Raw genomic sequence first — 23,348 nt, 5'->3', positions numbered from 1 at the left:
GTGAAACGAGCCTAAGAATCTAACATATTTATATTTTCCACGTGAAAAGAGGAAAAGTTTTAAAAAACTTTGTGTACATTTTTCTCTAAGAAAGTAAGTCCTTCACATCGAAATTTAATATTCGAAAAATATTTTTTCCTTTAATTATAGATAAATACCTCTTTGCTTCAGGCCCTACCACTTTTCTCTTATAGTTTTGTCTTCAACTTTTACTTAAATATTTCATCCGATTAAAAGGCAGTCAAATTGCATTGAAATCCTCCTGGCAAAATTAAGCTTAATTAGTTTGGGCATACAGATCACACCAGCTCAAAGGTCATGGTGGCGTAGCAGTAGCGGAGCGGAGGAATCTTCTTTGCCTTGTCCTTGGTCATAAAGACATTTTTCATTATAAAATCGCTTCAGCTCGAAGTTGAAAAAACTAAAACTTCATTTTATAAAGAACAAAAAAGCAAATGAAAAAAAAAAGAAACTCAAACCGTTTAAACTAAAAAATAAGATGTCCTATAAAATATTTATACTTGGAGGAGCCAATTGTGGAAAAAAGTTTTCTAGTGTCGGGTCGCTTCTGTGGGTAATTTTCTTCTCTTTTCTTTATTTTCGTCATTTTATTTTTTGTTGCAACTTTGTGAAACTTTTGAGGTACCTATACATATAGTCTTGGATTTTCGGAGTGTTATATCCTCATTTGGCAAAAAAAAAAGAAATCGACAAAAGATGACTATGGGAAGTGCCTTATTGGGTTGAAGTACTTAATTCGGGCAAACATTTTAATTTTATGTGAAAGTCATGTCCTGGTGGTGTACGAGTATAGTATTTTGTATATACTTATACCTACTCTTGTATTCAGACTGCCGCGACTTTTATTGTTTATTTATGACTTAGTGGTGCTAAAGCTGTATTTTTTGAAAATAAGTTTACAATCTTTTTGTCTGGGCGTCGCGGCGTTGATGGTATTTTCTTTTTGTTCGTTTCCTTTTTGATGTGTACTCGCGTACTCGTATCCTAACACCACCAGTCTTTGCTGTTTTGATACTATAAAGCTATTTTAGCCAAAATGGGCGCTCTGTTTATATAACAGGGAATTTATTACTTGCTGATTTGACAGCCGATTTGACAGCTATAAAATAACAAGCGTACATTTTTGGAGACAGTATAATTTTTGTTTTGTTGGTAGATATTTTCTGGCTATAATTTTTGTTGCTTTGGTTATAACAATAAATTTAAGTTTGACTGGTGTAATTTTGTAAGAATCAAGTGAAGATTTATATAGAATTATATTAAATTTTCTTTTATGGAGCTTCGTTGGATTGAAGTGGCTTTTTTGTGTGAATATAAAAACTATCAATATATAGCTACGCGCATTGAGGGTTATTTGGTCAAACCAACCTTAAAATATAATAAAATTGTTTTGTTCTTAAGAAATTTTAATAAAAATAAGTAAAACAATACAAAAAATTGATAGGGAGAATTCCATGGGAGAGCAATTTGACTTTTTAAGAGTTTAGTCTCAAATACCCTCGTCGTAAATCTATTTTTTTAAATTTTATGATCACGAAGAAGATGGAAGAATCGAACATTTTAAAGGAGTTTACAAATTCTCTGTTCTTCAAATCTAGTGCTTCTTTGCGAGATTTACCTTCGTTATGAAAAATGTGGTCTTAAAATTGTATCTCGGATTTGAAACAAAAAGATAACAACCGTTTTGTGTGGTATCTAAATTCATAAACATAAGAAGATAGGAAATAACCGTTCCTCTTTTTCTTGAGATAATTATTTTCTTGGTTAGGTTCATTTAATTATTGAAGATCAGTTTTTGAAACTTCATCTTTTATTTCAAAACGTAATTACATCTAAATCCTTGTTGATATAATAAATACAGGTTATCCCTTACAAAAATTTGAATTTGAATTCGACAAACATTCTACTTTTTTTGTCGAAGAATCATTAAGTTAGTCGTTTTCGAAAACATTACTTCTAAGTCCAGACATTTTTGAATCGAAGTGAACCCACATATCATGTTATCATCAGAAACCTAATGCGCGACTTATTTCCTTTTGTTCAAGAGCATCCCTACAATTATGCCCGTTTTTTTAGTGTTTGCATCTGAAGATAATTAAAAAGGTTAAGCATACGCCACAGTGCACCCTCAAAAGCTAAATCTATTTATATCTCATTTTTGATAATTCAAATTTTACATATTTTTTTTAAATTTACGACTTGTAAAAACCATGACCCTGAATTGTGTTTTCATATTTTAAATGTTCTCCTATTTTGTTTGTAACCCTCAATAAATCCTTTTCCCCACTTTAATAACGGAGTCTATCTAAATACACCCAACGTAACAACTGGCAACGACGATGCGTTATTAAGAATCCAATAAATAAAACACAATTTTTATATTTTTTATTTTAATTAGCAAATGACTTCTGTTATTTTATTCGAATCGAAATAAATTAAGTGTACAATATTAATGTGCGAACAATGAGAGAAATAAATGTCCCTTTATACAGTTTTTTTTGTTTTGTTTTTCTTTCTTTAAGATTTATTTTTTATACAATTCTTGTCATTTTTATTACTTAATTATTTAAAAAGGAATTTAATCACATACAAATTAAAATATACAAAAAAGAATATTAATTTAACAAAGAAAAGAAAAATTATAATTTTATTTTTATGAATTAGGAAAAAAATCATTGTTTATTTTTAAAAATATATATAGTTTTAAATTTTATTTATTTTTTTTCTGTTTCAAAAGATCATTTTAACACACTTTATAAAGCTTAAAGCGTAAACATCTAAAATATTTTTGAAATAAAAATTAAAATAAAATAAAATTTATGGTAGAGCTGGTATTAAATCGACGAATAAATAAATATTCTTTTTTTTTTCTTTGAAGAAGCGTTTTAAAGTTTTTGCCTTAAGATCTAGATTTTTTTTGTTTTATTATAGTACCTTAGCTATTCTAAAAAATATTAGTATTTAATATTTCATGGTTTTCCCCTTATTTCTTTGTCTTTTTTCTTTTGTTTTGCTGAAAAAATTAAAACTAAGACAAGAAAAACAATTTATTTTTACATCTACCTAAGATACTTTACAGTTTTTGTTTGTATTTTATTATTTGAATTTTTTCCTGTTGGTTGCGATAGTTAATATATATTTTATTTTTTTTTGTCTTTGTATTTAAACATTTATATGGATTTTATTTTGTATATATAATAATTTTTGGTTTTTTTATTTTATTTGTTTTTTGTTTCTTATTTTTGTCGTACACTTATTCCATAGATTTTTTTTATACTGAGTGCATTTAAATGATGGAAAAGAAAATGAGAACAACAGGATACGGGTGGGGTAACTCTATTCTGTTTTTATTAGAAATGTTTTGTTTTTAAACACAATATTTTTGTTCCTATTTTTGTTTTATTTTATTTTGTTGTAAATCTTTTCATAGAGTTTGCTGTATGTATTTTGTGTTTGTATTACGTTTTACTTTGTTTACAATTTGCACCTTGATTGTCAACTAAAATTTAGTTATGTTCATGAAGATCTTTTTACAATTTTTCTTATTTTTGTTTGGTTTGTTTATTCTTATATCAATTACCACTTATTTAATTTAATTTTTTTTTGTATTGTTAATAAATTTTTCATTTTAAAAAATATACATTATACATAGCCATTAATATTTATTTTTGTCCATTTTATCGAGTTCCATATTTTTTTTTAAATTTAACGCTTGACAATATTTTTTACTTTTTTTTGCTAAACATTTAAATTTTATTAAAATTTATTTTATTCATCTTTTTTTATTAAAAATATTGTGTCAGTCTTACTCTACATATACACACAAAATAAATTCGGCTATAACTCCAAATTAATAATGAATTTTAGTTTTAGTTACATTATTTGAATTGTTTAATAACTTTTTTGTTTTTATTAAAGAGAAATTCTCAAGGTAAGACTTTAAATAAAAAAATTCAATCAAATTAACCCAGTTTGTATTTATTTTTGTTTCTATTTAAAAAATCATATTTTCATAAATATACATTATACTTTATTTTTTTACTTTTCACTTATATTTTTAAGTTTTCTTTTGTATTCTGTTTTTTTTTTTTTTATTGTAATTTAAATCAACCGTAACTATATTTAAGTAGAAGAATATATTTACATTATGGTTGTGTAAATACATTTATTTTTATTTTATTTTTTGTATTATTTAAACTTGTTCTTAAAAATATAAATATATATATATTTATATGTGTATACATATGTTTTTTTTGTTTAATTTTTGTTTTAATGTTAAAAATGTTTTACTTAGAACTATACTTAAGAATAAGCTTAAATATTTTTTTGTTTTATTTAATTTTTTTCCATTTCAATGCAATTAGAGGGCAGATTCATAATGAAACTTAAGAGGAAATCTGAAAATAAGAAATATATGCGTGGGATTTGAAACACATATTATTTAAAATATGAATTTCGACATTTATTCAGAAGTCGAAATATTTGTCTGGTAATTGCCCTTATATTGTAGCTATATCTTTTTCTGAAAACTATCGTTTTCTTTATCAGTTGTCATTTCGGTAAATAATTTATCCTCAAACTTTAGTTTCAGACACGATGCATAAAAGAGTTAAAACACAAATACAAAACTAATAATAAAAACTTTGAAAAGCATTACGTACAAAATTCTTCTTTGACTTTCTTAAAACCGTCGCAACGCTCAATGCTCAAAAAGAGCTCTCAAGTCTATTTTTTATGATATTTTTCTTTTTCTATTGCAAATTACTTTGAAAAAGTCTCTTCAGGTTTAAATTCATGATTCCCAAAATCAAATTTACCCTCTTAAAGTTTCATTTGAATAAATCAGAAATTATTATTATTTTTTTTGGTTTAGAAAAACTAGATAAAACTTATTTACCTAATGACTACCAGCTATGGTCCTATATATTCCTATATTTATATATGTATATATAAATACTTTTGTATATAAAAAAATAGCGCTATGAAATTGTTTAAACAAATAATTTATTATTATGTGTAAGTGTGTGTGTGTGTGTGCAAGCTCATTTCTCATGGAAAAATAAATTTAAACAAATATAAATAACATTAAATAATAATATTAAAAATATACACACATTTGTTTAAAATTAAATACAGTTTTTGTTTGAATGTCTATATGTATATAATTTAAGAATTTAAAAATATATATTATATACTTTATGTAGTTATGTAGGCAATTATAAAAAAAAGAACCGCATCGCAGCACAAGAATATAGATCTCTCAGCACATGGCAAATTATAAACATTTTATTTTTTTCTTTCTACAAATAATAACATTTTTCCTTAAATTATTTTCTTCTTTTTTTTTTCAATATTATATTAGGATGTGAAACATGCATTCAGACACATACACCTTTATACCCAGAGACGCACTTTTTCCTTATTTTGTAAGAAACGAAAACAAAAATCCAAATGACCTAAAATAAAAGACAATACAAAATTTAAAAAATAAAAAAATGAAAAAAAAAAGATTCTAATAAAACCTAGAAATCAATGAACGATAAATCTACGACCAAAAACGTAAAGTTATCGTTCCGCCTACGAGTGGTCCTCCAACCGACCAAACAAGCACACACAACAAGGACCAATGGGAGAAGATACTCTGGCAACTGCTGGCCGAATGCGTGCCACGCACATCCATGCCAATCGATTCCCGTGACAATGGCAGCTCAGTGGGGTCGCTAAGCTCCTCCGGACACGGCAGCGTTTCGGCCCTCAATTTTAAAAGTTCGACAACACGTCCGACACCTCTGGCATCGTGCTGAAGCGGCTGGTGCTGTTGTGGCTGTTGCAATTGCCGTGACCTATGAATTCCAATAGCATTGTTCGTGTCCAAGCCGTCGATGTTGCCGTTACCGTTGCCGTTCCCGGTGCCGTCATCAGCATCGTTCGCATCGTTATCGAAAACATACGGAGCCTCATCGACATAATACTCATGACCGGGCTCCATTGATGCAGCCGAGGCACGATTTCTATTACCAAACTCATTACCGCTGCTGATGCTACTGCTGCTGCCACTGATGCTGCTGCCGGCAACCAGAGCTGAATTTGACTGTTTGTGATGTGGATAGAGGTCCAAGGAGTGTTGGTCCTGCTGCTGATGACGTCTGTACTGCTGTCGGTGTTGCTTGGTTCCTGGCTGGACAATGCTGCTGCTGCTACCAATGCCACCGATGCCACTACCAATGGCTGGCCTATCGCCGCGGATCGCATTCATCATGAGGACATCGTTGTTGTCGATGTTCGAGAGTCCTTGCGGCATATTGTTCTTTTTGTCATCGTACAGCGTGCAGACGATTTCCTCCAGGGACTCCTTCAGATTAATGTTTCGGGTTTTATTTCGTAGATCGAATATCCATTGGAGTCGACAGTCACAAATGAAGTTGTTGTCTGTTTGAGAACGAAAATGAAAAAAAAGAAAGGAAGAGAAGAGAAATGCAAATTCCATTAATTGGGTTATTCAGCTTTTTTGGTGTGCGGATTATTTCTTTTATTTTTTTTTTTTTTTTTAAGGATAAAGAGACAAAGGTGAGTGTATGTATACGAGGATAACAGATGCTGTTCATTTTTTGTATCCCGAAAAAAAGAAAACATATTGAACGATACACAAAGCGAGGATATTGAATATTCTTTTGAATTCATTCAGAATGATGTATTTTTTGTTTACCTATGTATGTATATTAGTTTATATAAATATGGACTGATGTGAGGATTCTCGGAGCGGATGGTAACTATTTTTATAAGAGACCAATGATGAAAATTAATTTCTTTTGGTTTTTACCTCAGAGAACGGTCATTTTTCATTCACTGTAATACAAATTAAAAAAAAAAAAACTTGTGTGGATTTTTCACTTATGAATACATGATTTTCAATACACAACTTGATATGTATCGCTCTGGTCTCGTATAAATGGAACAATTAAAACGTAATTTACCAACAAGGTGGTGGTGCTTAATTTTTCAAAATATCAGATTTAATAAACCATCATGAGATGAATTTTCAACATAAGTCATTTGTTTGATTGTAAGGAAGATATATCATCTCTTATTTTCTTCTTTTTTCTTTTTAAAGAAATCAAAAGAAAATATTTACTATAGAAAACTAATTTTTTGATAAGAATTTTCAAAGCCAATATTTCTAGAAAAAATAAAAAGCGTTAGATTTGTTGACGAATAACAAATTAGTCTTTATACTATAAACTTTTTTATACTCAATGTCCTCAAATATAAATTTTAATGTTTTTCAGTTTCAATTTCAATACGGAGACCACTTATGGATTAGAAAGACATAATATTTAGCTTTTTATAAACTTTAAATTTTTGTGATAAGAAGTATGAAAAACTTGAGTTTTGGCAACTACATTTGCATTTTTACAAAATTATTTTTAATTCTTTAATGTGCAGAACTTTTTAAAAAGTTAAAAAAAAAAACGAAAAATTAAAGCAAAACGGGAAAAATAAATTTGTTTCAAATATTAGATCAAAAATATATCAGTTGCTTTTTTTTAGAATTTTTTATTTTTAATTACTTCAAAAAAATGCTTTTGAAAAATATCACAATTCGTTTTCTTTTGTTTCAAAAATAAGTGTTTTATAAGAAAAATAACAAAATTCCCATCCCTTCTGTCGATTTGTCTTGCTTAAAAGTTTGTCTAGATTTATTTTTTAAGAAAAAACGGACTGTTGGATTTTTATATAAAAATTACTGATTATCGAAAACAATATTTTCTGTGAAATAAAATAAGTTTGAAACTAATATTTCAAAGTTTTTAAAATATATTTGAGTCGAAAATCAATTTTTACCAACTTTTGTTAAATTTTTTTTAGGTTTTTAATTTTTTGTATAAAAACTGTCCATTCGATTTTTTTTTCGAATTTCACTGAATGTTAATAATTATATTTTTTAAAAGACAAAACTAGTTTAAAGCCAATATCTACAATTTTTGAAAAGATATTTGAGTCGAAAATCAATTTTTAACAACTATTATACATTTTTTTAGGTTTTAATTTTTTGTAAAAAAAAATGTCAATTCGATTTTTCTCAAAATTTGTCCTAATGTTGAAAACAATATTATTTATAAGTGAAAATTAGTAAGAAGCTATTATCTCAAATTTTTGAAAGATATTTAAGTCGAAAATAATTTTTTACCAACTTTTGTTAATTTTTTTCGGTTTTTAATTTTTTGTAAAAAAACTGTCAATTCTATTTTTTCAAAATTTCACTGAATGTTGACAACAATATTTTTTGAAACATAAAAGTAAATTAAGGCCAATATCTCAAAGTTTTGAAAAGATATTTGAGTCGAAAATCAATTTTTACCAACTTTTATTAATTTTGTTTTAGGTTTTTATTTTTTGTAAAAAAAACGGTCAATTTGATTTTTCTCAACATTTTTCAGAATGTTGAAAACAATATTTCTTATAAGATAAAATAAGTTTGAAGACTAAATTTCAAGTTTTTAAAAAGATATTGGAATCGATATTCAATTTTTACCAATTTTGAGTAATGTTTTTTTTTATATTTTATTTATAAAAAAAACTGTCAATTAGATTTTTCTCAAAATTTTATCAGATGTCAAAAACATTATTCTTCGTTGCTCAAAACTGTTTTGGAGATGAAACCATATTTAAGTAGTCATATTTTGGAGGTGACAAATTTTTTTTTTCAGTTTTTTTAATTTATAAAAAAATATACCTCTTTGATATCACGTTACAATTTATTATAAAAAATTTAATTGAAGTCTCTAGCGTTTTCGGTTCGTAAGATATTTAGCTTTAACCAAAATGTTCATCGCAATTTTCTTGAGAGCCCTTTCTGCATCTTTCTGCCTTATTATCTGTGTAACAAAATTTATTTGAAGTCGATATCTCTTTTGGTTCTTGAGCTATGGAAGACGTACGCACAGACATCTTTCTAAAAAGACATCTTTCTAAAAATCTTTTAATTTGACTCTAGGGACCTTGAAACGTCGAGAAATGTCAACATTTTTAATTTGACAAATCGGACCCAAACTTTTTGAGCAAGACAAATTTACAGACGGGAAGGGAAGTTACCAGTGTGGGTAACACCTATTTTTTTTTATATATATGTTTTCGCTTTTAAAATGTATAAAATTGCAATTAATTTAAACTCACAAAATTTGTCTTTATAAGTTCTTACAAGTTATTTAATACATAATTACTACCCGAGTACTATACAAATGTTTATAACTTTTAATATTCCTCTAAGACTATTGAAAGATGTCTAATTATAGCATATGCTCCTTAATTATTGCGTACAACGCACAACTAACTTCCAATTCTAATGTCATAAATAACCTTCAAAAAAGGAGACAACTAATCGAGATTAAAGGATAAAGGTGGAATCATCTGTATGTATATGTTTATAGTACACTCCTCTTCCATATCAAAACCTTTCTAATCAATTCAAAGTATAGCATTCAGCAAAATGAGCCGACTCTCTCATTGACGGATATCGCACTTAATTCGATTAATTACAGTTAATGGCATTCTTCTTTCTACCGAAATCGACTTATTTTTCAGCTTTTAATATCTTTCCTTCCTCTTTCTATATTCATTGTATATAGATACAGTCAATTCAAATATAGAATTCCGTTGTTGCCAAACAATTAATTAAAAACAATGGACAATTATTGTTGTGTATTTTTCTCGTTCAAAGGGAAGGAAGATTTTTATGGGTTAAGCTAACATCTGAACTTTCTCCCTTTGCCCCCGAAATCAAGCAATTCAACCGATCGAGAAAAAGGACATTTAATTTCCGCATCGACTTTCAACGGCGGTACACACACGCATAGCATTGTTGGTATTGCACCCGTCCCCCTCAAGTAACCTGAGACTCATTGGAATCACGTGAATTAATTAATTTTCCGGCTTTGTGACCTTTTAAGCGTCGTCGTCGTCGTCGCGCGATAAGGACGAGGAACTCTATCCTTTCCTTATAAAACAAAGGGAATACCTAAAATACTCCTCGGTCGTATATATATGTATAATTAAACAAACAATACAATCCCATTTGCACAAACAAAAGCCAAGGTAAACATGATAAAGGGGGCTCGTTGGAGGAATCGCGTCAACCCCTCACTCTCGACTTAAACTCGAGGATGGTCGATTTTCCTTGATTTTCTTGATGAATATATTAAAACAAGGATATCATGTGACTCACTCCTGCCACCACACCGCCGCGCCGCTGCGCTACCACCACCATTACCACCGAATACGCGTGAGTACACTCTTGATGTTAATAAATCCGTCTAATAAAGGATGTTGATGCTTCTCATCAATTTAAAGCCGCATCCTTTTTGTGCGCTGCTGATGGTGATAAAAAAGAGTAATGTAGCTGCTGCGGTTATGGGACATTTGGATTTTATATATACGACGACAACAACGATGTCACTTTCATTTCGTCTTCGTTTTTGTCGACGTCGTCGTCGTCCTCGACGCGACGTTCGTCGTCACCGTAAATGGTGTATATTGTATATGGCCTGAGTTCGTATTGCAAAGCGTCACAGAGTACTTTTGAAAATTTTATTCATTCACAAAATAAAATTACGCATTATGATGACGAAGACATTTTATAGTGAAGGAAGTAAATTTATCAGCAAATCAGAATGGAACGCTTAGATTGTGCTAAATTGAGACTGTAGATGCCATCGAAATAGGCCGTGAAATTGGTAATAACATTTGATTTGATGTGCTCGTGTGTGTATACTGTATATAAATGTGTGATAGTATGTGTACGAGTGTGTGTTTGGGCGTGAAGGATTGAGTATGTTAATCTTTTTATTGCAAGATCCTAGCGGATAATCCACATGGAAAATTGGTGCGGTCGGAAATATATTTTACGAGTTTAAAAATTAAAATAAAATCGGCTCTTATATAATTTAAGTTGCGGAAAATGAAAAAAGATATTGTATAAGTTAGGAAAAGAAAAGGACACAAAAAGAATCGTTGTTTTATGCATAAAAATGTTGCTATTTTATATTGAAATGGATTTAGTATTAAAATATCAATAAAATAAAACTCAATAAGGTTTTTTTTATTTTATATTTTTCTATGGGATAATTAGTAGGGCCCTAGAAAAGAGAGGTTTGATATATACTTTTCCATCCATGACAGAACTCAAAAAACCGTTTATAGAATAATTTTTGGACATGGGTACCTTTAATTTAGTTTTAGGCTAATTTTAAGACCCAGATTAAGACTTAAATTACTTAATTTGGGAAAAAAAAAATATGATCTATTTTCATTTATCGTAATATTTTTAACTTAAAGGGACATTAGTTCCTCTAACTTTAGGATTCGGAATGGTTTTTAAAATATCGTATACAAATGGTTACCATCTGAAGGATTATAAGTCTCAATCATCTTTAGGATGGAAAATTATGATACAAATTGGGATATGTCTAATGGTCTTTAAGGACCTAAACCAATTATTGGTTCTAGGGAAATAGAATTTGATGCCTATAGTATATGTTAAATTTTTAATTTTTGGACATTATTTTCAAATTACAGTCAAATTAAAGAACTTTTCCGAAGAAATTGAAAAGTATCCGTAAAGATATCGGCTTGAATACAAAATTGGTTCTACAGATAATACCATCGAAAGGTGCGGAAATTGATTTCCAAAAAATTGAGTGAGCAAATATTTCAGGAACCCATAACCAACCAAAAATTATTGTCAACTCGAATATTTTACGAACGAAATATAAGTTTTTGAAATTTCGTAAAATTTTGAGAAAAATTGAAGTGAATAGTTTTTAAAAATTATAAAAACCTAAAAAAAGACTACTTAAATGTGGTAAACATTGATTGTCAGCACGTATATTTTCAAAAAAATTGCATTAATAATAAACTGCATTGCCTTTAATCTTATATATTTATTATTATTTTTGGAAAAATCCGTTTGTCACATTTTTCTAAAAAATAAGAACCTAAAATAAAAAAACCAAACATTTTTAAAAACTGATGCTCGATTCAAATATTTTGGGAATAAATAATGTTGCCAGAAACAAGTTAATCGGTATTTTATTTTTTTTGAAGAAATAGAAATTTTCCAAAAATAGAGTTTAGTTGATAAAAGCTTGTTTTCGACTACGAATTTCGGAAAAAAAAAAACATAATGTATTTTATCAAATGCAAAATGTTTGTTCTAACTTTTAGTAAATTTTGTTAAAGTTTTAGAAAAATTGACACATGGGCACGGATATGAAGCCTTTCATTTGGGTCGCTTCACAGTCTTTTTTTCAATTTTTACCTGTGTTTTGTTGGAAATTTATCCATAGTATAGTAGGACTTTACACAAATAACAAAAACAATATCCATAGTATGAAAAAAATACATAAATAAATTAGGTGGCGTAACAGTCCGTTGTGAACCAGGGCCTAGTGACTATTGTCAAGAATGGAAGGGACCTACAATTTTAGGCCGAATCCGAACGGCTAATTTGAGAAAGCACTTTTTCATGACAAGAATCACTATTGGAGAATTTGTCAATTCCTCGCAAGAGGCAGTACCCGCGAAAATTATTTTTTTTTAACTGGGGGGCATAGGCAGGTATTGTAACCAAGACCCCTTGCATGACAATCCAACGCACTTTTTTTTTTTTTTTTTGTAATTCATTTTTATTAATTCAATCCAATCTTAAAGCTAGACAAAAATTCATAAAACTAGCCTAATTATCCATAACTTACAACTAACTTAATGGTCCCATACGGACACTCTAAGTTAAACTATAACACTTAAAACTAATGCCTTTCGGCCCTAAAATCTATTTAACTTCAACTTAAATTTTATTTATTTTGTATTTATTAGAAAATTATGAGAAAAAACTAATATCAAGGTCCTTTTTTATTTTTACTTAAAAAACTACTTAAAATAAGGTCCTAAATATAAAACTTAAAGCTAACTTAAACTACCTATTCTACCTATAAACTACTTAAAACTAGAACAACCACAGCAGCAAATCTAACGTTTTTTGTTTTTATATTTTATTGTCTTTTTCATGTTTTTTTATTTTTTTTTATATTCCATGTTTTTTTTTCTGTTTTTTTTTGTGTTTTTTAAAATTTGAATTTTTGTTTGTATTTTTTTTGTGCCACCATGCCTATTCTACTTAAAATTAAGTATTAAGGCTTAAAACCCTATCCCGACTACCCACTATCAAGTGCCGATTGAAGCCACCAAAACTGGTTCTCCTGCTTCACCCTATCAGTTCGGTCCCGTTCGGACACAGCCCTACTGAACCGAAGGAGCTCTGCTCCGCCTTGTTTCATGACGTCCCGATCGTACAGGAGTCGCCTATCCAAGGTTCTTCGTCTGACGTGGTAGATTAACGGAACTACCAATCTATCCTGTATCAGACCGCATTTGTCTAAAAAAAGGAATGCCTCTGGTGGAATGAAGCCGCTCAAGCGTGCACTTTCAAAATACTCGTCGTTCAGATAGAACGCCCCGAAAATTAAATTTTTGGTCGAAGACATAGCTCTTGCAATGTGACCTCGAACGAGTTTTATCACGAAACTGTCAATTCTGTTGATTCGAGCCCCGTTGTATAGGACCTCGTTGGAAAAGTAATGCACATAAGAAGATTCGGCTGTTCGATATAAGCCGGTACAGCGTCGTAAACACTGCCGCTCGAGCACCCGAAACTTCTCCATCTGGGAAGGGGCAACGTTGAACCACACAGGACAACCATAAACGATCATTGGCCGTATGAGGGCCATGTAGCAAATTACCTTCACTCTGGGGTCAAGCCGACTGCTAAAAAACAGCCGTTTCCAACTTACTAACCATCATTCCACGGGTACTACACAGTATGAATACTAGCGATAAAAGTTAGAGTAGAATCTTGCAAGGGATGGGTTTTGACATTTATACGAATCTCGAATGAATCTTATGTGATTTCATTCTGAAATGTTGGTACGACTGATATTGCCTTTTTATCTCGATGGCTTTGTTCGTTGAGTAGTTGTGCATTTATAATCAAGTGTTTTCTATTGGCGGGAAAAAATCAATTTGTTACTGTTGATTATATTTAGTTTTTTTAAAGACTTATTTTGCAAGAAAAGAAAAGATAATTAAGTTTTGCTATGTTTCCACCAAAGGTTTGTCTCAATTAAGATTAAGTAAATCTTTTTGGTGTTCCTACCGCCTAAGAAGATTTAAAAATATTAAGTTTGACAGCACTTTCTTAAATGCAAATGGTGTTTCTATGTTTCTTAAGAAGTGCAAGTGAAATAGTTTGATTCGTGTTAAACAATGAAGATCTGAATGGTTCAGCAACATATAAGAATACACTACCTACTACATGTGAAATTTTGTTTTATTTGATTAAAACAAAACTATATTTTGTACAAAAACATGCAAATAAACTGACCATAATGCATTATCTGTGAAACCAACTAATCCACACGGTTTTTTCTTCACAAATATTGAATCGACTCCGATCCTCGATTGGAATCGAATCAAGCTCATTACAACTCGATTCAGTCATATACAAACATTAAGGCGACATTCAAGCTCTGTTCAACACCACATGTTAATGTAGTAGCCTACGAACAAACCCCTTCTTGAAGTTTTTATTTTATGTCAAAAGGTGCAATTGTTAAATAAACCTTTTTTATAGAATCTCGATTCCCAGATGTTTTCTTACCATTTCTTTTTGAAAATTGTCCATTTTAGTTTTTTTAGTTAGTTTTTTTGCATTTTTTTTTCACAAAACTATCTTCTATTTGTGTGTTTTTTGTATTATTGTTCTGACATCTTCTTTCAATTGTACCAATTTTTAAATCCAAAAATTTGGCTACCACTACGGATCGTTTTATTGGCAATTTCTCACTGTGCTATATATGGAATACTAATGACCGTACCTATTGACTACGTTTAAGGTCTTATTTTAGCTCACAATTTTTTATTAATTAGTTCCTATTTTAATTTTAGAAAGTGCAGATACAAATGTTTGGCCAATTTATTTGGACAAATATTTCTTTAGATACAAAATTCCGTTAAAAAAACATCACGTAGAAATATCGATAAATAAGACAAAAAAATAACTACTGTCTTTAAAAAAAAAAAAAGGCAGGATCAAGAATAAAATTAATTTCTTCTTAAAAAATTATCATTTTTTGAAAAAGTTAATGCGATTAGTGTTACCAAAAATCAATTGTTTCTTGTATTGAAAAAATTGAATGTAAATTTCACATTCCGCTAAATTAATAAAATTGTTTAAAATGCTACTGTTAGAAAATATTTTACAAACAAAAAATTAAACGTAAAAACAAAAATTGATTCATATTGCGTGATTATATTTTTTGTGATATTTTGAAAATAATTTAAATAACTAATTACTTAATTTATTCCCGAAAATTCCTTATACCACATATAAAATATGCTGTGTTAAAATTTGAATTCTTCAAACAGCACGCAAAAGTCATTAAGTTTTGTGTTGATTTTTTATTTTTGGTTTTTTGGTCAACAATTTAATTAAATACAAACTTTGATGTTTTAGTTTGCACCAACCATCACATCATCAGCTTTTATATAATTGCTAATAACTTAAGCTTATATTCCACCTAAAATGGCAGAAAACAAAACTATAGGATTGCCCATAAACATTTATTTCATACTATAGCTATGTATCTATCTGCGACAATTAAACAAAACGTCCTTTAAACTCATCAGTCTCATTAGTCATAGTGCGGGACCTAATTTATCACCCAGTTGAAATAAATGAAATTACTTAAACAAATTACCCTCCCCAGACCAGGCAAACAATTGCAACAACTATATACATACATAGTAGAATATACACTGTCCTCGTACATCCCTCCCTGCAATGGCCTGCCTCTTGTCAGGACTAACAATATTATGCTGTATACCGGGTTTTGTCTATATTCCTAAATGGGCTTAAATTCTAGTCCATCATTCTGGGCAATTTCATACCAAAAGAGAGATACACTGGCACGGACAGGACATGGACACGGACACCGACACAGACACGGACACGGTCACAGAGGGAGCCACTTTAAATACTGGCGGTTAAATTGGTTTTTCCATTTGAGCAAGTTGCCAAGCTAATTACTCATTCTGTATAAACTTTCAGTGTTCCATTCTCATAGCTTCTATAAATACTTGTATATACCAACTACATACATATATCTATTTTTTCAAAGCTTCCAGTGGGTGGCCTATAAGAACAAAAAAAAAGGACCATCACATCCCTCATCCTGAATATAGTTTTCTTCTACATTATTTTTTTTTTTTATTATTTTCTTTACTCAACATTTTTGTCATCCTTTCGTTTATTAGCACAAAGTTGGCGAACATCAGCAGTTATTTCTATTTATGGTAGTGCACCAGCAGTGATGACCAAATGGCGCTTTCATTCTCAAGTTAGACTCCATCATCATCTCCCAGTATCATGATCATCATCATCATAGCCATCGACGTCGTTGTAGTTGTCGTCGTCATCATATCGTCACCAATTTTTTTTTTGCATATAATATATAGACAGGGTACTATTATATAGTATAAAGGACTAAGGATATACCATCAGATGATGATGGCTATGACAATGATGATGGTTTCCATGTTGCGGCCAAAACCCTGGACAGAATTGTAATATCCAAAAGTTACAAGTTATACTCTGTGGGTCCATATGCAAAATGGTTTCTATTTTTTTTTTTTATTCTGCTGTTGAACTTTTTATCGGAGTTTGCTTTGTAGGTTCTTTTTTTTCATCCGATTTCAAAGGATGAGAAAAAGAATAGTTTTTTTATATGGTTACTTTAGGAACACAGATATGCAAAGCATCTCTTTCCTGATGATGGGCAGGATGTAAACGAAAACGAAATCATAACGCACACAAATAAAGGGTGTTTAAGATTTTGTACAAAATTATATCACTCGTTCTAATTTTTGCAACAATTTAATACAAGAAATCAACCAAATTGCCCAACTTAACAATGGACTTGAATTAAAAGAGCAATAAATTTAAACAAAAATTAAATTGGGTGGCGCAACAGTCCGTTGAGAACTAGGGCCTAGTGACTTAGACTCTCAACCTTTCCTGTTTGCGAATACTGTTGTCAGGGATGTAAGGGACCTATAGTGTCAGGCCTAATCCAAACGAGTAATTGGAGAAAGCACTTTTCATGACAAGAGTTACTCTTGGCGAATTTGACAATCTCTCGCAAGATGTCAGTACCGTAAAAACAAAACATTAGATTGCAATTCTTAAAATTAATAAAATAAAAAAATAAAAGAAAAGTGGCATTTCTTAAAAGTTTTTATATCTTTTATAAACAAATACAACTCAGATGAATGAAATTGAAATGAAGTCAATATCTTCTGTTGTTCACGAGATATCGAGAACCAAACTTCAATAAAATTGAAATGAAGTCAATATCTTTTGTAGTTCACGAGTTATCGAGAACCGAACATCAATTTTTACCAATGTTGCGATCTATATTTTGTTGATTTTAATTTTTTTTAACAAAAATGGACTGTTGGATTTTAATAAAAAATATATTATAAAGGGTGATTTTTTTGAGGTTAGGATTTTCATGCATTAGTATTTGACAGATCACGCGGGATTTCAGACATGGTGTCAAAGAGAAAGATGCTCAGTATGCTTTGACATTTCATCATGAATAGACTTACTAACGAGCAACGCTTGCAAATCATTGAATTTTATTACCAAAATCAGTGTTCGGTTCGAAATGTGTTTCGCGCTTTACGTCCGATTTATGGTCTACATAATCGACCAAGTGAGCAAACAATTAATGCGATTGTGACCAAGTTTCGCACTCAGTTTACTTTATTGGACATTAAACCAACCACACGAATGCGTACAGTGCGTACAGAAGAGAATATTGCGTCTGTTTCTGAGAGTATTGCTGAAGACCGTGAAATGTCGATTCGTCGCCGTTCGCAGCAATTGGGTTTGTGTTATTCGACCACATGGAAGATTTTACGCAAAGATCTTGGTGTAAAACCGTATAAAATACAGCTCGTGCAAGAACTGAAGCCGAACGATCTGCCACAACGTCGAATTTTCAGTGAATGGGACCTAGAAAAGTTGGCAGAAAATCCGCTTTTTTATCGACAAATTTTGTTCAGTGATGCATTTCTGGTTGAATGGCTACGTAAATAAGCAAAATTGCCGCATTTGGAGTGAAGAGCAACCAGAAGCCGTTCAAGAACTGCCCATGCATCCCGAAAAAAGCACTGTTTGGTGTGGTTTGTACGCTGGTGGAATCATTGGACCGTATTTTTTCAAAGATGCTGTTGGACAACGTTACGGAGAATGGCGATCGCTATCGTTCAATGGTAACAAACTTTTTGTTGCCAAAAATGGAAGAACTGAACTTGGTTGACATGTGGTTTCAACAAGATGGCGCTACATGCCACCCAGCTCCTGATTCTATGGCCATTTTGAGGGAAAAATTCGGAGAACAATTCATCTCAAGGAATGGACCTGTAAGTTGGCCACCAAGATCATGCGATTTGACGCCTTTAGACTATTTTTTGTGGGGCTTCGTCAAGTCTAAAGTCTACACAAATAAGCCAGCAAGTATTCCAGCTTTGGAAGACAACATTTCCGAAGAAATTCGGGCTATTCCGGCCGTAATGCTCGAAAAAGTTACACAAAATTGGACTTTCCGAATGGACAACCTAAGACGCAGCTGCGGTCAACATTTAAATGAAATTATCTGCAAAAAGTAAATGTCATGGACCAATCTAACGTTTCAAATAAAGAATCGATGAGATTTTGCAAATTTTATGCGTTTTTTTTTTAAAGTTCTTAAGCTCTTAAAAAATCACCGTTTATAATATGTTCTTTTTGATAAAATTAATTTAGAGCCAATATTTGAAACGTTTTAAAAGTTATTTGAGTCGAAAGTAAATTTTTACCAACTTTTAATAATGTTCTTTTTTAGGTTTATATTTTATGTAAAAAATCTTTGAATTTTCTCAAATTTTTTCTAAATGTTGTGAACAATATTTCCTATAAGATAAAATTAATTTTAAGACAATATCTAAAATTTTTAAAAAGATATTTGAGTCGAGAATCAATGTTTACCAATATTTTGTAATGGCTTTTTTAGGGTTTTCCTTTTTTTTAAAAAATTGTCAATTCCATTTTTCACAAAATTTTAACAAATGTTGAAAACAATATTTTTATATGATAAAATAAATTTAAGCCAATATCTCAAAGTTTTGAAAAGATATTAGGGTCAAAATTTAATTGATACGAAATTTTAGTTTAGTTTTTTATTTTTTATAAAAAAAGCTGTCAATTCAATTTTTCCAAAATTTTACTAAATGTTGGAACAATTTTTTTGTATAAGATAAAATTAATTTAAGGCCAATATCTCAAAGTTTTGAAAAGATATTTGAGCAGAAAATTTTTACTAACTTTTAGTTAGTTTAAGTGTTTGTCAAAAAACTGTCAATTTGATTTTCTCAAAATTAACAACTTTTAATTATTTTTTTTTAGGTTTTTCTTTTTAAAAAGAAAAATTGTCAATTTGATTTTCCTCAAAATGTTACCAGACGTCAAAAACGTTAATCATTTTTTGTTCGAAAAGTATTCGATGTTTCAATTATTTTTTTTTCAGTTTTTTTAATTTATAAAAAAACGTTAATTTAAATTTTTTTCCAAAAACAAACTACTTTGGTATCTTTTTAGTTTATATCATATAAAATTTAATTAAAGTGTCTAGAGTTTTGGGTTCTTAAGATTTTTTGAGATGACCAAAATGTTGGCCTTTTTTTAAAATTGCTATGGCATTCGAATTCGATATCCTTATTATTTTTTAAGCTATGGACGACGAAAAAAACTTAACGAACGTACGGACTTACGAACTTACGTACTCGCGAACTCACGCACAGACATCGCTCTAAAAAAAATTTTATTTTGACTCTAGGGACCTTGAAACGTCGAGAAATATCAAAATGTTCAATTCGACAAATCGGACCGATTATAATAACTTCCTATTTAAAATTCAAATTAATTTAAATTAATTTTAAAAAACCTATAAAAAGTCTTTTACAAACAAAATTTGAGAATTCAATTTTATACGATTCAATATGAATGTTAAACTTAAAGTGTTTTGAAACATACATTTAACAAAATCTTATCAACAAAAGAAATTCATCTTAAAAACGATAAGACCAATTTTGTTTTTTTTCGCATTTTCATCTATTTGTATGTTTCAAAACATGCTTTTGAATTTTATTTTCTTAGCACCCTGTTCTTGATGTAAAATAGTTTTTGATCTTTTTCAAAGAAAAAACGAAATCATAGACATTGTGCTCTATTCATGGCTCCTCTTCAAATTAACCAAGTTATCAAAATACCCAGTACTTGAGGACCAGAGCCTTTTACATACACAAAATCCTTCTTCCTTGCAAACACATGTACAGCGTACAGTGTACACCCGAGTAGGGAATAGTTAACACATTTCCTAGGTTACAAGAAATTATGTTTGTTTTTTAACATAAACATATAAAGGTATCTACACTACATATGTAGATATATTTGTTTTTAATAAGGCACTCAGTTCATATTAAAATTTTAGCAGAATGGTTCTTTTATCATATTTTCTCATATTTTTCCATTTTTTGTTTGTTTTTGTTTTACTGCCTCAGGGTAAATTACTTTTAAATTAGCTTTTGGGTGCTTTGCATATACAACTTTACATATGGCCTGAAAAAAAGGATATGATACATGTGTCGTATAAAAAGTGATGTTATGAGAAGAGCAAACAAACATGAAAACAAAAAAGTCAAAAATAAAAAAACTGAATGACGAAGAGACTCAATATATTATGTCAAATGATAAGCATAACTTTTCTAATTAGGTACAAGGTATTTTGTAAGTTGTTAATTGGCATATATACGATTTGTATCTTGATATCTACATAACGTATAAGTGATGATGAATTTTTGTCCTTATTAAGGTTCTTATAAGAGAATGTTAATTGGCACAGGACCCGTATGTCACATTTTTGAAGGGAAAATAATACAAAAATCTGCAATGTTTCGTTTGTGGTTTTCTTATATTTTGTTTTATATTCAACTTTTCCATATTAATTTATTTTACTGCCACTGTTCATATTTGATTAAATCTTAGCTTTAAAAAAAAGGTCAACATTTTGACAGTTGATAGTGGCCATTTTGTTGAAGATGCAACTGATCTGTCTGGCGTTAAGTGTTCAATTCAGGTTTAGTTCCGAGGACTTCTCCAAGTTTACCGTTCAAAAAATCGTTCCATCGAAGGAAATTTTCAAAATATGATGTGACTAGCTTAGCTTTAACCAAAAATTGTGCTGAAAACACCCTTCTTAGAAACTAAACGCGACTTGAAACTTTTAGCTTATCACGTGTAAATTGTGTATTGCGGTCACATCTACAAGATTCTTTGAGTCACATTAAAATTCTAAACCTAATGAGCTAAGTCGGATCCCTTATCATCATCTTGGGCTTACTCTAATCTTAATATTTTATTTAAAGGACCAAAAATAAAGATAAATGTAGACATTAAAAGCAAATCTATGTAAATGGGTAGAATAAAATATGAGAACATTAATTTCAAACAAATTTTTCAACAAAACCACAATAATTAAAAGTGCTTGTCGTCTCCGAAGTCAGAGGGTTGTTTATTTTCACAAAACTCGAGTCTTTTTAATTTACTTAAAAGTCATACCAAAAACAAAAAAGCAATCATCAAACTTGTAAATAAAAACGTCTAAAAAGGTTTCTACCAGACACGTGATAAACATTGCAATTTTTCTTTTTGGTTAGGTATATCCTTTAACTTCATTAAAAGCTTCTGATCTGAATATAGCTCAATATAATTTAATATACAAGGTCTCACTTAAAAAAAAAAAGAACCTACACACACCGAAAATAAATAAAAATAAAAACAATTTTCCATACCTCCTAACATGTATAACTTAGGTCAATGTTCGTTTTGTTTCTATAATTCTAACAATTCCCCGAACTCGTGTAACTGTCTGATCCTTTTTTCCATTTAACTTAACCGAAGCAATTAATGTCTTGCCTGGGAAAAGAAGAAAAAGTAGGTAGGTTTGTATTTTTATTATAAAGCAAACTTTATTTTTATATCCACCACAAAAGAAAACCTATATCTCTACCTTCCCGTTCCCACCATAATGGTTTAATTTTTTTTTGTTTTTCTTTAACTTAGCCGAGCTATTCAAACTAGAACTATGATGGTGAATCCTTCGGGCGCCATTGCCACATAGCATCACCGACCGGGCCAAAATCCGTTTTTACAAAATACACAGAATAGCATAAGGAGATGGAGGAGGAAAAAATTTAGGAAGCAGATCTCACCGTTTTGGCACTGTAATTAGTTTTTTTTTCGTTTGTCTCAATATCTCTTCTGCATTGTAGGAGTGTGAGATTGTACAACCGACTGAATGAATGTAGGTATAAGCGAAGAGCCACTTCGTCCTTTTTTGTCATTATATGCCTCAACTTTAGAAAAGTGAGGAGAAAACAAGGTCCTTTCGCACGCTCGAACACCACAATCGTTGAGAGAGTGCAAAAAGGCAGGACACAGCACACAGCAATAGTTGTGGCAATGGTGGGTGTGGTGGTAAGGTTGGGAAAGGGCGATGGTGGTGTGGGATGGAAAAATTACTCATATTGGTGAAGTGAAAATAATAACGCTCTAGAGGACAACCAACTTGACAGAAAAGTAGGCCATCTTGTTCAAGCCCCTACACTCTACCAACGACCATAAGGCAACGGCTACATACATATATTTGTTCGCTCTCTCTCTTTAAGTATTATACCGTTATATTATGATGGGATACTCTTTTCACGGAGTAAAAATAAGATAAAAAAAAAACATAAAGATTCAGGCCAAATGGTTTGTTGCAAGTATAAAATGGTTAAAATGTTATGGAGACTCAACTGTCATGGTTCTGGGATCTACCTAACCTACTGTATGCGAGCGAGTTTCATCTCCGTAAAATTATATATTATATATATTTTCTGTGTTTTTAATAATTTTTTCTGTTTTTTACATTCTTTCTTTTTTTGCTATTTTTGCTTTTTCATCTTCATCGCCAGAGGGCGGTTATTACGACCACACTGGGAATGCGGAGTTTCAAAATAAAACAGAAAAAAATAAGGAGTTTTAATTTAACAAGTTTTTCATTTATTACCACCTATGGCCGTTGCTCTCATTTTCAGTGTTGTCCTAATTTTTGATGAAGGAGCTCGGTAGAAAA

The 23,348-nt window shown here is 30.3% G+C and overlaps 1 protein-coding gene across 2 annotated transcripts in view; it reads right to left on the bottom strand.

The window, feature by feature from the left end:
- Nucleotides 1-2,394: 2,394 nt before the first annotated feature.
- Nucleotides 2,395-23,348, bottom strand: part of LOC129947801 (connectin) — a 328,628-nt gene continuing 307,674 nt past the window's right edge. Inside the window, exons 4-5 of one of the 2 annotated variants that reach the window (XM_056058501.1) lie at nucleotides 5,544-6,450; nucleotides 2,395-5,477 (exon numbers count right to left, since the gene is read on the bottom strand). In XM_056058501.1, coding sequence (XP_055914476.1) covers nucleotides 5,567-6,450 — 884 coding nt within the window. In that variant the 3' untranslated portion in view covers nucleotides 2,395-5,477; nucleotides 5,544-5,566. Of the gene's footprint in view, nucleotides 6,451-23,348 lie in introns of both variants that reach the window. The other variant, XM_056058500.1, reaches the window with a different exon arrangement.

The sequence above is a fragment of the Eupeodes corollae genome, chromosome 2 (assembly GCF_945859685.1).
Source record: "Eupeodes corollae chromosome 2, idEupCoro1.1, whole genome shotgun sequence".
Taxonomy (NCBI): Eukaryota; Metazoa; Arthropoda; class Insecta; order Diptera; family Syrphidae; genus Eupeodes; species Eupeodes corollae.
Note: the sequence above shows the minus strand (reverse complement) of the source record. Positions and strands in the feature narration are given on the sequence as shown.